The following is a 16,127-nucleotide window of genomic DNA, read 5'->3' on the forward strand; positions in this document are numbered from 1 at the left end:
TTTTTTTTTTTTTTTAGTCATGATTGATTGTACTGTGCCCCTTCCACGGAAGTCTGCTGATGCCATAGGTGGGTCTTTCTGGCATGGTCAGCCCCACCTTAGCTACCTCATTAGCATAGCCTGTCATGTGTGGGGCCTTCTTAGATAACAAAGACACATCAGTCACTGGGGAAATTCCAAGATTTTAGAGGTTATCTCAGGAATCAAGGACAAAAACCAAATCCTTTGGGGAAAGTTGACCCCTCACTGACATTTTGACTTAGTTGTTTTACTCATCTATTTTCCTGCCAGTGGTAGTCTACATTGTGGCCACTTTGACACAATCATTTTGATACCTACTTTTTGTGACATAATGGTTTGCCACCCTTATTTGATCTGATATTTTAGACCCTTGAAGGGAGCAGGGGAAGATGTTTGAACCACAGTTTTGGCCTATGTGTTCAGCTTCAAGACAGCACAGAAAACCCCAGTTAAATTTCTAATGAATGGGTTTTCTTAGAATTAAAATATATGCATATTGTATATAACGTGAATTTTTAAAAATGATGATAGGGTAAAATCTGCTATAAACTTGGAAAGTAATCAGATTCTACTAGAAGAAAAATTTAGATGTCTTTATTTTTTTCCTGATTATAAAATCATAATGGTAAACACTTAAGGAACTTTCTGTGTGCCAGCACTGTTTTGCGTTCTGTATATACATTAATACCCAGTGTTTTCAAATGCCTTATCGGTAGAAAAGCAGAAAATCTCATACTCTGTTAGGAGTGAAAAAAAAGGAGTTTTATTGAGGAATAGTAACAGCTGTAGTTGGGCGGCACTAAGTAAGGATACAAAATGCTCTGCAATTCAAGTGGAGAGAGAGTTCTTTATACACAGAGGACAAAAGACAGGTAGAGGGCTGATGATTGACTGTAGATAAGATCAGCTTCAGCTTGAGGCCCTTTGAAATGGAAATGTTGGCCACCTGGCTAGGAAGGTGTAAGTCACCACCAGCTGGTTCAGACATACTTGATTGATTAAGGGGAGCAACATTCTTAGATCTTGACACATTCTTCTTAAATGGTTTACACCTTGACCTTTTTTTTTCCTGAGAATGTGTGTTGGCCCCATCATTCTTAGTGTGACACTGAATGCCTCCGGTTTGAAACTTTTCTGTATTCATGAGGTAGGTACTATTGTATCCACATTTTTTGAGACAGAGAGAGTATAGATTGCTTGAGCCAGGTCACATAGCTGGTGAATGACAGAGCTGAGATTTAAACCGAGGCATCTGGGTTTAGGATTTGTGTTCTTCCACTTCACTGTAAGTAATGCCAGGTAAAAAGTTTCAGCAAAACAAAATAAATTACAAAGTACAGATCTCCCATAATTGGAATAGGGATGGCCTAAGAGTAGAGATGCCTGTTGTTTACATTAACAAACATAGACAAAATTTTAAAAAGTGTGCATTTTTATAGCCATTTTCATAAAGTTGAGCCAATGGTGGCATCAAAATCCACTCGTTCATCTGTGTTCCAGCATTGTGTAATGAATGCCGGGTACTTAGGATAATACTTCTCTATACAAAACCCATCGTATTCAAGTTGATCCCAACTCATAGCGATCCTATTCGACAGAGTAGAACTGTCCCATAGGGTTTCCAAGGCTGTAATCTTCACAGAAGCAGACTTCCATATCTTTCTCCCTCGGAGCAGCTGGTGGGTTCGAACTTCCAGCCTTTTGGTTAGCAGCCAAGCACTTATCCACTGCCCCATCAGTGCATAAAAATACCTCAGAGCAAATCCTAGTATAATTTGAACTCTGGTTAACAAGATACGCAAGCTCTTTGTTTTGATACAAGAAATTCATGATCTGTAAGTGATAAGACAGTACTTTGGAGTTCTTTTAACAGAATTATCCTGTTAAAGTATTATCTTTTTCTAAAAAACTTATTTATTTCTTCACTTTTAGAGATGCACAAAGGCTAGAGGAATTTTTCACCAAAAACCAACAACTGAGAGAGCAACAGAAAGTCCTTCATGAAACCATTAAAGTTTTAGAAGATCGGTGAGTCTGGTACTTGAATCTTTTTTAACAAGAGGTGATTTTTCTCTTAACATTAGCATTGGTTTTAATTTGTAATCAGTTTTGGGATTGAAAGTGTTTTTTTTCCCAACCCTCTATCACCTTTGAATGAGTACCTTATGAAATTAAGTATATATTGGTCTTTTCATTAATTACAGTGATCACATAGTTTTACTCTTTAAATATCTTTACCTGATGTTTGACGTATGAGATTAAGGGTAGCAATGTTCTAGTTCTTTTGATGATTTAATTCCATTTTTACTTCTTTAAATAGGTAGAAACTGCTTCAGAGTTTTATTCTTTTCTCATTCCAAGGAGCCCTGGTGGCACAGTCGTTAAGCGCTCAGCTGCTGCCCGAAAGTTTGGTGGTTTGAACCCACCAGCCATTCTGCAGGAGAAAGATGTGGCAGTCAGCTTCCATATTTAAAAAAAAAAATTTTTACAGCCTTGGAAATGCTAAGGAACAGTTCTACCCTGTCCTATAGGGTAGCTGCGAGTCAGAATCGACTCCACGGCAGTGGGGTTTCTTATTCTTATCATTCTCTTTTCTCCCCAACATACTTCTCCACTTCCAGGCAGTCTAGGGATTCTTCTGAATATTCCTGAGATGATGCCTATCAGTTACTTTACCTCCACATGCAGACTTCTTGCTTTCACACTCCTGTGAAGGTAACACCCAGGAACAGAGACGGCTTCCAGAATTTGCTGTATTGCCTTCTCTGAACTATCAGTGCTAGTTAGGACCTTGAACTAGCTACTGTAGCAAACCATGTTCCTTGATTTCTTTACAGTGAACATTTTTCCTTTACTGTTATTTTTGTATATGTTACAGAAGGGCGGGAGGGTTGAAATTTGCCTCTGTCCCTTTAGTGATGGGATAATCTAATATTCTGCATGTATGCAAATCAAAGTTGCATACCCGCCTTCTGTAAATGCTGACTCAGTGTACGCACATTTACCGAAATAGGCAACCTACTGTGGAATAAAAATCCATGTGCTTTAGATCTCCGATATGAATTTGAATTCCAGTTTCACACTATATCCTTAATTCAGATTCAACAACAAATGTTTAAGTTCTTAAAAGTGTTTTAGGTGTAGCTCTGGAAGCTCAGAATAATTCATGCTCTTATGGAGCTTATATTTAATTTTAAAAGGTTTAGAATGAGCCATACAAACAAATAAATGAGATTTTATGTTACAGTCCTATGAAGTAATTAAAATTGAACGATGTAATTGAGTGACCGCAGGCATTGGGACGTGGAGATATACTGATGGCTATTCAGGGATGGTCTTTATGAGGAGGTGCCATTTGAACTGAAACCTATATTATGCAAAAGAAGAACCAGTCATTTAATGAATTAGAGGCAGAAAGATATAGAACAGACAGATGGAAAAGCCTAAAGTGGAAATAAGTTTGAAATGTTTCAGGAACAAGAAGTCCACTGTGATTCTAGCTTAACAAGTGAGGGAATGAGTATTAGGAGATGAGATTGGAAAAGTGGGCAGTAACTGGGTTATGTGGGGACGCAGGCAAACAATTTGGATTTTTAATTATCATGGTTTAAGTAGGGGAATGTGAAGGGCTATGGGTGGGTGCTGAGAGCATCTGCTAGTAATATCCAAATGGAGGTGTCAAGTAGGCACTTGTATATCTGAGTCTAGAACTAAATGGAGAGGTTAGAGCTAGAGAAATAAATTTGAGAGTCTTCATCAGCATGTAAATGGCATTTAAAGCCTCAGGACTAAACAGGATTTCCTAAGGACACCTTAAACAGTATAGGAAGAGAATAGAAGGGTTCTCACTCAGTGCTGAGTCCTGGGACATACTAATTAAGGTTTAATAAAGGATAAGGACCTAGCCAGCAAAAGAGATCAAGAAAGAGAGGCTATTGTAGTGGGAGAAAAGCCAGGAACGTAGGGTATAGCACTAACAATACCATCTTCACAGGGCTAATTTGAAGATTAAATGAGATAATGCAAGTTAAAAGCATACAGTAGAAGCTTAATAAGTTTTATGATCTTCCTCTTAATTGATACATACGAGTGCAACCTTTAACACGCCAGTCTGCTGTTTACCATTTCCAGGTCCAGTCTCTCTCCTGCTGAGATATCAGGAAGCTAGAGAGCCATTTGTCCTTCCCACCCTTCCCCAGTCCAACATGAAAAAGGAAATCATCCATTATTCTTTAGTGTGTTGAGAGGCCTTTCCTTCTGCTTTCTCTGGGTATGTAGTATGGAGAGAAGATAGGCAGCATATCTTTCTCAGCCTTTAATAACTCTCCAGCAGTTGAAGCACTTTCTTCTCTTACTTCACCATGTTTTTTCTTTCATCCCTACCACTTAGCACAGGCAGTTACCTTCTTCCTTCCCTGTAATGAGGGTAGAACCAGTAAGAGATTATGAACTCTTTCTCTTCTGTGGTTCCTATGTAAAGGGAAATTCAAGGTTGGCGTTAGTAACTAAATGTATTAGTCTGTGAGAAGCAAACACCGTGATGAGGTTAGGCATGGAAGATGTTCATTCGGAGAAACACATGTGAAGGAAAATGGGGAGGGAGCTAGGGGAGGCTGGGAGAGCAGTCAGATCTCCATGCGTCCACCCCCTGTGAAGGAGAGATGGAAAGAAGTTTTGGCAAGGTTGATGGAGAGTCCTGGGGTGATAGTGTTCCTGCACTGTTCATTCATGGAATGCTTGGTGTTCACTGTGTGAATAGGTGAAGCGTTTAGAGGATGGTAGCTGGGACCAGTGATTTTCCTCACTATGGTAGGAGATGGGTGGTGTCTTCATGGCTGCCGTAAAATACAATCAGAAGTGATTGTATTTATTTCTAGCACCCTTCCTTCTTAGTTGATCATTAGCAAGTTGTTTAGGGCCCAAGGTTAATATGCTGGGGAGAGTGGGGAGAGGATCAAAAGATAAAGTTTTTCATTGTTTTGCACAAGGCTTAGTACTATCAGCTCTCCATTTCATCCCCAAGATAGTGTGCTTCATCTTAGCTCTTGAAATGCACCTTTATAGTGTCTTCAGAGCACTTTACTTTATGACCTAACGCCTTGGTTTAAAGTTTAGGCTTCCAGTTCTGCTGTCCTTTGCATCTTGCCCTCCCCTTCTTCAGTGAGTTTTCCTTCTCCAAGTCCTTTCTGAGAGGAAATGTCAATGGATGAATACCTCCACTCTTCCCGCTGAAATCTTTTCTAAATTACTCTCCTCTGTTCAGTTAATGGGGCTCTGGTGGCGCAGTGGTTAAGAGTTCGGCTGCTACCCAAAAGGTCAGCAGTGTGAATCCACCACCTGCTGCTTGGAAATCCTATCGGACAGTTCTACTCTGTCCTGTAGGGTTGCTATGAGTTGGAATCAACTGGACATCAATAGATTTGGGTTTTGTTGTGGGTTTTTTTTTTTTTTTTCTTTTATTCAGCTGATATATTAATTTTTTAAATTTTTATTCTGCTCCTTCTTAAAACTAGTATCTTCTTATGATCTAGTCTGCCGGTGGTTACTAATTTCATATGGATTTCATTCTTCTTTGCTATTTCTTATCCTAAATGTTCTCGTACCTTTCAGTTCATTCTAATGGAGATTTTTTCCAAGTATTGTTTCACCTTTGACAACCTTTACATCCTTATTGGGCCTGTAATTCATTACATGGTATTAATTTGGTAGAGGGTGACGGGGAGTTTATAGCTCAGTGCTTTATACACATGCTTTTTCCCTCCTTCAAATACAAATCTGAAATTTCTTCTGGACACACTTTACAATGTATTCTTCATTTTATGAAGCCTCATTTGCTTAAACCCAAGATCATTATTATTTTTTTTAATTTGGGAGCTGATACGTATTCAGAGCTCACTATGTACCCACGCATTGCTCTAGCACTTAGTCTTCATATTAACACTATCAGGGAGATGATAGGCCCAGTCTACAGAGGCAACAGCTAGCAAAGAATAAGAAACCTTCCCAAAGTCACATACTTAATCAAATCTGACCCCAGAGTCCCCAGTTTCTCCTGTTTTGTGCTACCTTGTCTATATGTTGTCTTCATTTTATGAATGTTATATAAATGAATTACATCTTAAATGGTCATCTCAGAATATTTGTGCTTGATCTGAAGTTACCAAAATGGATACTTTGAAAATAAAGTTTTTGACATTGCCTATTATCTAGTATATTTTCTTGGTAGTTCTTTTTTTTTTTTTTTTTTTTGTTATTTAGCTTTTAAATTGCTGCTAAGTACTATCTGCAAATGGTCTAAGTAAGTAGTGTTTGGTAAAGTTCTGCCTTATATAATATTTCATTTTCATTTTATGTCATATGTAAGAATGATACCTAAAGTAAGCTGTAAAAATTACTGTTGCCAAGACTTTTAAAAGGCAGCATGCATTTTGTCAACATTTCTAAAAAGCAGTTCTGGAACTTGCAATGTACTCTTCATGAGATGAAACAGTTCTTATTTCTTAAGTTAATGTTTTAAAAACATTGTGAGATGTTTAGATGAAAGGAACTACGCAATAAAGATAAATTAGATAATTAAAAAGTTCTAATTTTATTAGGTTCATTTATATTTTACTACTATTATTATTACATTTACGTACTTTCCTTCAGGGAACCTAAAGTATTTCATTAAATCTAAGAATCAGTCACTGTGCTAGAGGAGTAGACAGTACATTTTCTACAAAAATCTGAACAAAGTAGTTAAATCATAGCTGTCTAATAGATTTTAATATTATTAAAAGCATTTTTAGTAGAAAACATCTTAAATTTCAGTTGTCATTAACAGGAAAAATAAGTACACATAATCTGGATTTATGATTCTGCAACTATTTTTCAAATATTGGACCAAATGTCTTTTGTCTTCCTAACTCTTACCCATTGGCGTCAATTTAAACATCATATTCTTCAGAAGACCTTCTCTGACTTCCTAGATTAGGTTAAGTAGCCTGGATTCCACTATCAAAACGTGAGCCATACATCATTGTGACAGATTTTTGTTGTCTGACTTTCTCTAGTAGACTGAAAGCTCTTTAAAATAAGTGATGCTATCGTGGTCACTGTGGCATTGAGGTATACGTTGAATACACTGCCGTACGGGGTTGTTCTTAGGTGCCGTCCAGTTGGTTCTGACTCATAGCGACCCTATACACAACAGAACGAAACACTGCCAGGTCCTGTGCCATCCTTAAAACTATTGTTATGCTTGAGCTTATTGTTGCAGCCACCGTGTCAATCCACCTCATTCAGGGTCTTCCTCTTTTCTGCTGACCCTGTACTTTGCTAAGCATGATGTCCTTCTCCAGGGACTGATCCCTCCTGACAACATGTCCAAAGTATGTAAGATGCAGTCTCGCCATCCTTGCTTCCAAGGAGCATTCTGGCCATACTTCTTCCAAGACAGATTTCTTCATTCTTTTGGCAGTCCATGGTATATTCAATATTCCTCACCAACACCATAATTCAAAGGTGTCAATTCTGTGGTCTTCCTTATTCATTGTCCAGCTTTCACATGCATATAATGTGATTGAAAATACTATGGCTTGGGCCATGTTCACCTTTAGTCTTCAAGGTGACATCTTTGCTCTTCAGCACTTTAAAGAGGTCCTTTGCAGCAGATTTACCCAGTGCAATGCATCTCTTGATTTCTTGACTGCCGCTTCCATGGATACTGATGTGGATCTGAGTAAAATGAAATCCTTGACAACTCCAGTTCTTTCTCTGTTTGTCATGATGTGGCTTATTGGTCCAATTGTGAGGATTTTTGTTTTCTTTATGTTGAGGTGCAATCCATACTGAAGGCTTTGGACTTTGATCTTCATCAGTAAGTGCTTCAAATCCTTTTCAGTTTCAGCAAGCAAGGTTGTGTCATCTGCGTAACACAGGTTGTTAATGAATCTTCCTCCAATCTGATGCCCCATTCTTCTTCATAGAGTCCAGCTTCTCATATTATTTGTTCAGCATACAGATTAAATAGGTATGGTGAAAGAATACAACCCTGATGCACACCTTTCCTGACTTTAAACCAATCACTATCCCCTTGTTCTGTCCGAACAACTGCCTCTTGATCTATGTAAAGGTTCTTCATGAGGACAGTTAAGTGTTCTGGAATTCCCATTCTTCGCAGTGTTACCCATAATTTGTTATGATCCACACAGTCGAATGCCTTTGCATAGTCAATAAAACACAGGTAAACATCCTTCTGGTATTCTCTGCTTTCAGCCAGGATCCATCTGACATCAGCAATGATGTTCCTGGTTCCACATCCTCTTCTGAAACCGGCCTGAATTTCTGGCAGTTCCCTGTCGATATACTGCTACAGCCGTTTTTGAATGATCTTCTGCAAAATTTTGCTTGCATGTGATATTAATGATACTGTTCTATAATTTCCACATTCGGCTGGATCACCTTTCTTGGGAATAGGCATAAATATGGCTCTCTTCCAGTCAGTTGGCCAGGAAGCTGTCTTCCATATTTCTTGGCATAGACAAGTGAGCACCTCCAGTGCTACATCTGTTTATTGAAACATCTCAGTTGATGATCCGTCAGTTCCTGGAGCCTTGTTTTTCGCCAGTGCTTTCAGAGCGGCTTGGATTTCTTCCTTCAGTACAATTGGTTCCTGATCATATGCTTCCTCTTGAAATGGTTGAACGTTGACTAATTCTGTTTGGTATAATGACTCTGTGTGTTCCTTCCATCTTCTTTTGATGCTTCCTGCGTCGTTTAATATTTTCCCCCTAGAATCCTTCACTATTGCAACTCGAGGCTTGAATTTTTTTTTCAGTTCTTTCAGCCTGAGAAACTCCGAGCGTGTTCTTCCCTTTTGGTTTTCCATCTCCAGCTCTTTGCACATGTCATTATAATACTTTGTGTTCTCAAGCTGCCCTTTGAAATCTTCTGTCCAGTTCTTTTACTTCATCAATTCTTCCTTTTGCTTTAGCTGCTCAACGTTAGAGAGCAAGTTTCAGAGTCTCCTCTGACATCCATCTTGGTCTTTTCTTTCTTTCCTGTCTTTTCAATGACCTCTTGGTTTCTTCATGTATGATGTCCTCGATGTCATTCCACAACTCGACTGGTCTTTTGTCACTAGTGTTCAGTGTGTCAAATCTGTTTTTCAGATGGTCTCTAAATTCAGGTGGGATATACTCAAGGTCATATTTTGGCTCTTGTGGACTTGCTCTGATTTTCTTCAGTTTCAGCTTGAGCTTGCATATGAACAGTTGATGGTCTGCTCCACAGCCAGCCCCTGGCCCTCTGACTGAGGATATTGAGCTTTTCCATTGTCTCTTTCCACAGATGTAGTCAATTTTAATGAGTACAGTGTACTAGGTACATCATAGGTATTCACCGAATCCCTATTGAATGAAAATGAATAAATTTGAGGAACTCTTTTTTGGTTAGAGCAAACAATTGAGGATACTTGTTAACCTGGTAAGTTTTAATAGCAAAATTAGTCTTTCATTTCATCATCTCTGTAAACAAACTGGAGTAAAATTCAGAATGGATGTTGCTTTCTGCTCTTACGAGTGGAATTACACTTTCTTCCCTTTTACTGCTTCATAGCTATGAAACTGTATTCTGCTATGAAGTTGGGCCTGTTTTTTCTTTCTCTGAGAGCAGCAGGGAAAGATAGGCGATGGAACCCTGCTGATGGAAACAGAAGCAAGCATATTTTCTCACATCCATTTAAATTTAAACTAGCAATCAAGAGTTGACCCTCTTTGACAAATATTGTAATCAAGGGTGGCAACTAACCAAGGGAAAACTGGAAGTAATAAACAGGCTAGGGAATATTGCTTCCTTTTTTAGCTGTTCAAACAAGTGGAAGTTTTAAACTTGGAAACCCAGGGTTCCAAGATATTTTTTTCCGTGATACCTCATGGGATTTTAGTTTTGATTTCTTGGAAACAATAAGGTATTCAGTTTTAATAACAAATAAACTGACTAATGAATGACATTTAAATAATACATTAAAATTGTTTAATGCTATTTAAGTCCTTCAGAGTTTTTCAGCGGCCTTTCAATGCCAAAAGCTGTTTGGTTTCTTGCGATAGCTCAGTAATTTACTTCTGTGTGTAAACTATTTACCAAGATCAAGCCAACTATTATAATCTTTATTACCTGGACCCCAAGCTGTTAATTTGAACAAATTTTAAAATGAGAACTATAAGTATGAAATGTCAAGTATTTTAAGCAAATAGTTAAAAATGAGTGTTCTTAATAGGTTAATAGTGTTTTGGTTTTGGAATAGTTTAGAGAGAATCTATTCATACTTTCTTTGAAATGTTAAAGGCGTTAAGTAGACTTTACCGTTAGCTTTAGAAATGGTTGATAGGTCTGAATACATAAATATTATACCAGAAAGATAAGAAATTGTGTGTCCTTTTTAGTACCTTAATTCTCAAAAAGATTTCATGCAAAGTTTGCTAAAATATAATATTAAATTAAAGTGCTATAATGAAAGGGAGTATATAATGTACTCCCTTTGGCTTATTTTGTCTGGGTTTTGTTTTGCTCTTTTTTTTTTTACCTCTTGAATTTTTGTTCAAGTAATGTGTGCACATACAAAAAATAAAATTTTATAAAAAGGCTTATAATTAAATAGTAATTTTATGTTCCGTTCTTTCCCACCCCTCCCCATTCCAGGTTTTAGTTCTCCAAAGTTGTGAATGATGTATTTTCACTTTAATACTTGGCTTATCAATTTGAGACTGTATCTGTTGACTTCTTGCTGTGAAGATGAGGATACTACTTTTCCCAGCTTTCCTAATTTCGAATAGTTTTTATTTTAGTTCTGTTTTACCTTTGAGCCTTTGTTGTGGTTAGCTGCCATCAAGTCAGCTCTGATTCATGGTGATCCCATATATAAACAGAACAAAACAGTTCCTGGTCTTGCACCATTTTCATGATCGTTGGCATGTTCAAGGCCATTGTTAACGGCCATTGCACATTTTTGGTTTCTTTATTGCTGCTATTGTTGAGAAATACGCACAGCAAAACACACCAATTCAGCAGTATCTGCATGTGAAATTCATTGACGTTGATTACATTCTTCCAATTGTACAGCCATTCTCACCCTCCTTTTCTGAGTTGTTCCTCCCCTATTAACATAAACTCATTGCCCCGTGAGATTCCTACCTAATCTTTTGAGTTGCTGTTGTCACTTTGATCCCTTATAGATAGTTCCTGAAAGCAGACATTTTTTACTAGTTAAGACTGCTGTTTGGTTTTCAGACTTCAGGGATATTTTTGGTTGAAGGTTTAAAGATTATCTCAGGGCAGTAGTTTCAGGGGTTCATCCACCCTCTGTGGCTCCAGAAAGTCTGGATTCCATGAGAATTTGAAATTCTCTTCTGCATTTTCTCCATTTTGATCAGGATTCTTCTGTAGAATCTTTGGTCAAATGTTCGCCACTGTACATTTTGAATGCTTTCCAACCCAGGGAGCCTTATCGTCCAGCACTGTATCAGACAGTATTCTGTTGTGATTCATAAAGTTTTCATTGGCTAATTTTCAGAAATAGATTGCCAGACTTTTCTTCTTAGTCTGTCTTAGTCTGCAAGCTCTACTGAAACCTTTCCACCACGATGACCCTACTGGTATTTGAAATACAGATGGCAAAGCTTCCAACATAATAGCAACATGCATGCCACCACAATACAGCAAACTGACAGGCGAGTGGTAGTTTGGGCCTTAATACACGTATTTAGATCTTTTTTTTATATTCCTTCACCTCTCAGCAGTCGCCTGGACTTGCCACAATATTAAAGGAGGGTATGGGTGCTTTTACCCTTTCCTCCATCACTCTCTTTCTTTCTTCCTCCTGCCTTCTGTCGGCTGAGCCACGAGTCGGGGGCCGACTGGACAGTAGATAACAACAAGGATGGTAATAGTTACGTTCTTTCCTGTTGCCAGATTTTAGTCATTTGTATTTCGTTTATAATTTGGTTGTGGAAGTTGAAAAATAATAAACAGCGTTTATTTATTGGTTATATAAATATTCACCACAGACGTAGGATTATATTTCATTTTCTAGGGGTCCAATGTCATGACCTCTGTGCCCATCAAGGAAAACGTTTCCAACCAGTTGCACAAAGCAGTTCACAATTATATTATGACATTGACTTTTTAAAAGTCATTTTTTAATGTTTGTTTTGTTTTTCCTAGAATTTCTAACTACCTTTTTTTATATTGAGACAAGAAACATGTTTTCTTTACCATGTTGTTTTGTCTGTCAGTGTCTGTCAGTTTGTCGTACTGTGGGGGCTTGCGTGTTGCTGTGACACTGGAAGCTATGTCACCAGTATTCAGAAACCAGCAGGATCAGGTGGACAGGTTCCAGCTGAGCTTCCAGACGAAGACTAGGAAGAAGGGCCGGCAGTGTACTTCTGAGAAGAATTAGCCAGTGAAAACCTCATGAATAGCAACTAAACACGGTCTGATGTAGTGCCAGGAGATGAGCCCCCCAGCTTGGAAGGCACTCAAAAGACAACTAGAACTTAAAGCTCAATAAAAATTATTAAAAAAAAAAAAAAAAAAAGACAACTATGGAAGAGCTGCCTCCTCAAAGTAGAGACGACTTCAATGGAGTCAAGCTTTCAGGACCTTCATTTGCTGATGTGGCACAACTCAAAATGAAAAGAAACAGCTGCAAACATCCATTAATAATTGGGACCTGGGTATGAATCTAGGAAAATTGGGAATTGTCAGAAATGAGATGGAGCACATAAACATCAATATCCTAGGCGTTAGTGAGCTGAAATGGACTGGTATTGGCTATTTTGAATCGGACAATCATATGGTCTACTATGCCAGGACTGACAACTTGAAGACAAATAGCATTGCATTCATCGTCATCCTGAAGTACAACACTGTAAGTGATAGGATAATATCCATATGCCTACAAGGAAGACCAGTTAATAAGGCTGTTTACTCGGATTTACACACCAAACACTAAGGCCAAAGATGAAGAAATAATTGAAGATTTTTATCAGCTTCCGCAGTCTGAAATTGATCAAACGTGCAGTCAGGTCGCGTTGAAATTATTGGTGATTGGAATGTGAAAGTTGGAAGCAAAGAGGAAGGATCGGAAGGTGGAAAATGTGGCCTTGGTGATAGAAATGATGCTATAGATCGCATGATGGAATTTTGCAAGACCAATGACTTCTTTTATCGCAAATACCTTTTTTCACCAACAAAAACAGCAACTATCCACATGGACCTCTCCAGATGAAATAAACAGGAATTAAATCAACCGCATCTGTGGAAACAGATGATGGAAAAGCTCAATATCATCAGTCAGAATAAGGCCAGGGATTGACTGTGGAACAGACCATAATTGCTCATATGCAATTTCAAGTTGAAACTGAAGACAATTAGAACAAGTCGATGAGAGCCAAAGTATGACTGTGAGTACATCTCACCTGAATTAAAGGGATCATCTCAAGAATAGATTTGACGCATTGAACACTAGTGACCGAAGACCGGGCGAGTTATGTAATGACATCAAGAACATCATATGTGAAGAAAGCAAGATGTTATTAAAAAGACAGGAAAGAAAGAAAAGACCAAAGTAGATGTCAGAAGACTTTGAAACTTGCTCTTGAACATCGAGCAGCTAAAGCAAAAGGAAGAAATGATGAAGTAAAAGAACTAAACAGAAGATTTCAAAGGGCGGCCTGAGGAGACAAAGTATTATAATGACATGTGCAAAGAGCTGGAGATAGAAAACCAAAAGGGAAGAACATGCTCGGCATTTCTCAAGCTGAAAGAACTGAAGAAAACATTCAAACCTTGAGTTGCAATAATGAAGGATTCTGTGGGAAAAATATTAAACAACACAGGAAGTATCAAAAGAAGATGGAAGGAATATTCAGCGTCATTATACTGGAAAGAATTGTTTGACGTTCAGCCATTTCAAGAGGTAGCATATGATGAGGAACTGATGGTGCTAAAGGAAGAAGTCCAAGCTGCAATGAAGGCATTGGTGAAAAACAAGGCTTCAGGAATTGATGGAATATCAACTGAGATGTTTCAACAAACAGATGCAGTGCTGGAGGTGCTCACTCGTCTATGCCAAGAAATTTGGTAGACAGCTACCGGGCCAACCGACTGGAAGAGAGCCATCTTTAAGCCTATTCCCAAAAAAGGTAATCCAGCTGAATGTGGAAATTATCAAACAATATCATTAATATCACGTTCAAGCAAAATTTTGCCGAAGATCATTCAAAAACATCTGCAGCAGTATATCGACAGGAAACTGCCAGAAATTCAGGCCGGATTCAGAAGAAGATATAGAACCAGGGATATCATTGCTGATGTTAGACGGATCCTGGCTGAAAGCAGAGAATACCAGAAGGATGTTTATCTGTGTTTTATTGACTATGCAAAGGCATTCGACTATGTGGATCATAACAAATTATGGATAACATTGTGAAGAATGGGGATTCCAGAACACTTCATTGTGCTCAGGAGGAACCTGTACATAGCTCAAGAAGCAGTTCAGATAGGACAAGGGGATACTTCGTGTTTTAAAGTCAGGAAAGGTGTACATCAGGGTTGTATCCTTTCACCATACTTAATCTGTATGCTGAGCAAATAATCCAAGAAGCTGGACTATATGAAGAAGAACAGGGCATCAGGATTGGAGGAAGACTCATTAACAACCTGCGTTATGCAGATGACACAACCTTGCTTGCTGAAAGTGAAGAGGACTTGAAGCACTTACTGATGAAGATCAAAGTCCAAAGCCTTCAGTACAGATTACACCTCAACATAAAGAAAACAAAAATCCTCACATCTGGACCAATAAGCAACATCATGATAAACGAAAGAAAGATTGAAGTTGTCAAGGATTTCATTTTACTTGGATCCACAATCAACACCCATGGAAGCTGCACTCAGGAAATCAAAAGATACATTGCATTGGGGAAATCCACTGCAAAGGACCTCTTTAAAGTGTTGAAAAGTAAAAATGTCACCTTGAAGACTAAGATGTGCATGACCCAAGCCATGGTTTTTTCAGTTGCATCATATGCATGCAAAAGCTGGACAGTGAATAAGGAAGACCAGAGAAGAATTGATGGCTGTGAATTGTGTTGTTGGCAAAGAATATTGAATATACCATGGACTGCCAAAAGAACGAACAAATCTGCCTTGGAAGAAGTACGGCCAGAATGCTGCTTAGAAGCAAGGATAACGAGACTGCATGTTATGTACTTTGGACATGTTGTCAGAAGGGATCAGTCCCTGGAGAAGGACATCATGCTTGGTAAAGCACCAGGTTAGCAGAAAAGAGAAAGACCCTCAGTGAAATGGGATTGACACAGTGGGTGCAACAGTGGGCTCAGGCATAACAATGATTGACTGGGCAGTGTTTCGTTCTGTTGTACATAGGTTTGCTATGAGTCGAAACCAATTGGATGGCACCTAACAACAACAACGCCTTAGTTACTCTATGTATTTCTTATGATCTTTTCTGTTCTTTTTCTTGAAGACATACTTGTGGGAGCTGAAAAACTTTCTGTACTGACTTGGTCCAGTTACTTTTTTTTTTTTAATTGTGTTTTAGGTGAAAGTTTAAACAGCAAATTAGATTCTCATTCATAACACAAATTGTTTTGTGACGTTGGTTACAATCCCCCATAGTCTGTTAGCACTGGTAACATTTCCACTCCACCTGCCCCATTTCCCTCTATCCAGTTTCCCTGCGCCTCCTTGCCTTCTCATCTTTGCTTTTGTGTAAATGTCAGCCGTTTGGTCTTATATAGTTGATTGTTTAAAGGAACACCTACATTCCTCCTGGTGTTACTGTTTATTTCACTCTATTTTTTGGCTGAAAGGTGACCTCTGGGAGTCGCTTTAGTTCCAGATTAAAAGAGTATCTTAGGGTGACAGCCATACTTTGGTCCCCAGGCAGGCAGGGCAGAAGGATTCGGGGGGACTCAAACTCAAGAGGGCGGAGGTTAGGGAGAACATGCTCCGCTGATTACCAGGTGTGGGTGTTGGGGTACTCTCCAAAGGCTGCAGCCAACAATCAGGACCTGGACCCAACCAAATGCTGGGAGTGGGGG

The 16,127-nt window shown here is 38.6% G+C and overlaps 1 protein-coding gene across 3 annotated transcripts in view; it reads left to right on the forward strand.

The window, feature by feature from the left end:
• RBBP8 (RB binding protein 8, endonuclease) overlaps positions 1-16,127 on the forward strand; it is a 132,716-nt gene that overhangs the window by 47,036 nt on the left and 69,553 nt on the right. For all 3 annotated transcript variants that reach the window (XM_049900494.1, XM_049900493.1, XM_049900495.1), the window contains one exon: positions 1,954-2,049. In XM_049900494.1, the coding sequence (XP_049756451.1) occupies positions 1,954-2,049 (96 nt within the window). The remainder of the gene's footprint in view (positions 1-1,953; positions 2,050-16,127) is intronic.

This window comes from Elephas maximus, chromosome 11, assembly GCF_024166365.1.
Source record: "Elephas maximus indicus isolate mEleMax1 chromosome 11, mEleMax1 primary haplotype, whole genome shotgun sequence".
NCBI lineage: Eukaryota > Metazoa > Chordata > Mammalia > Proboscidea > Elephantidae > Elephas > Elephas maximus.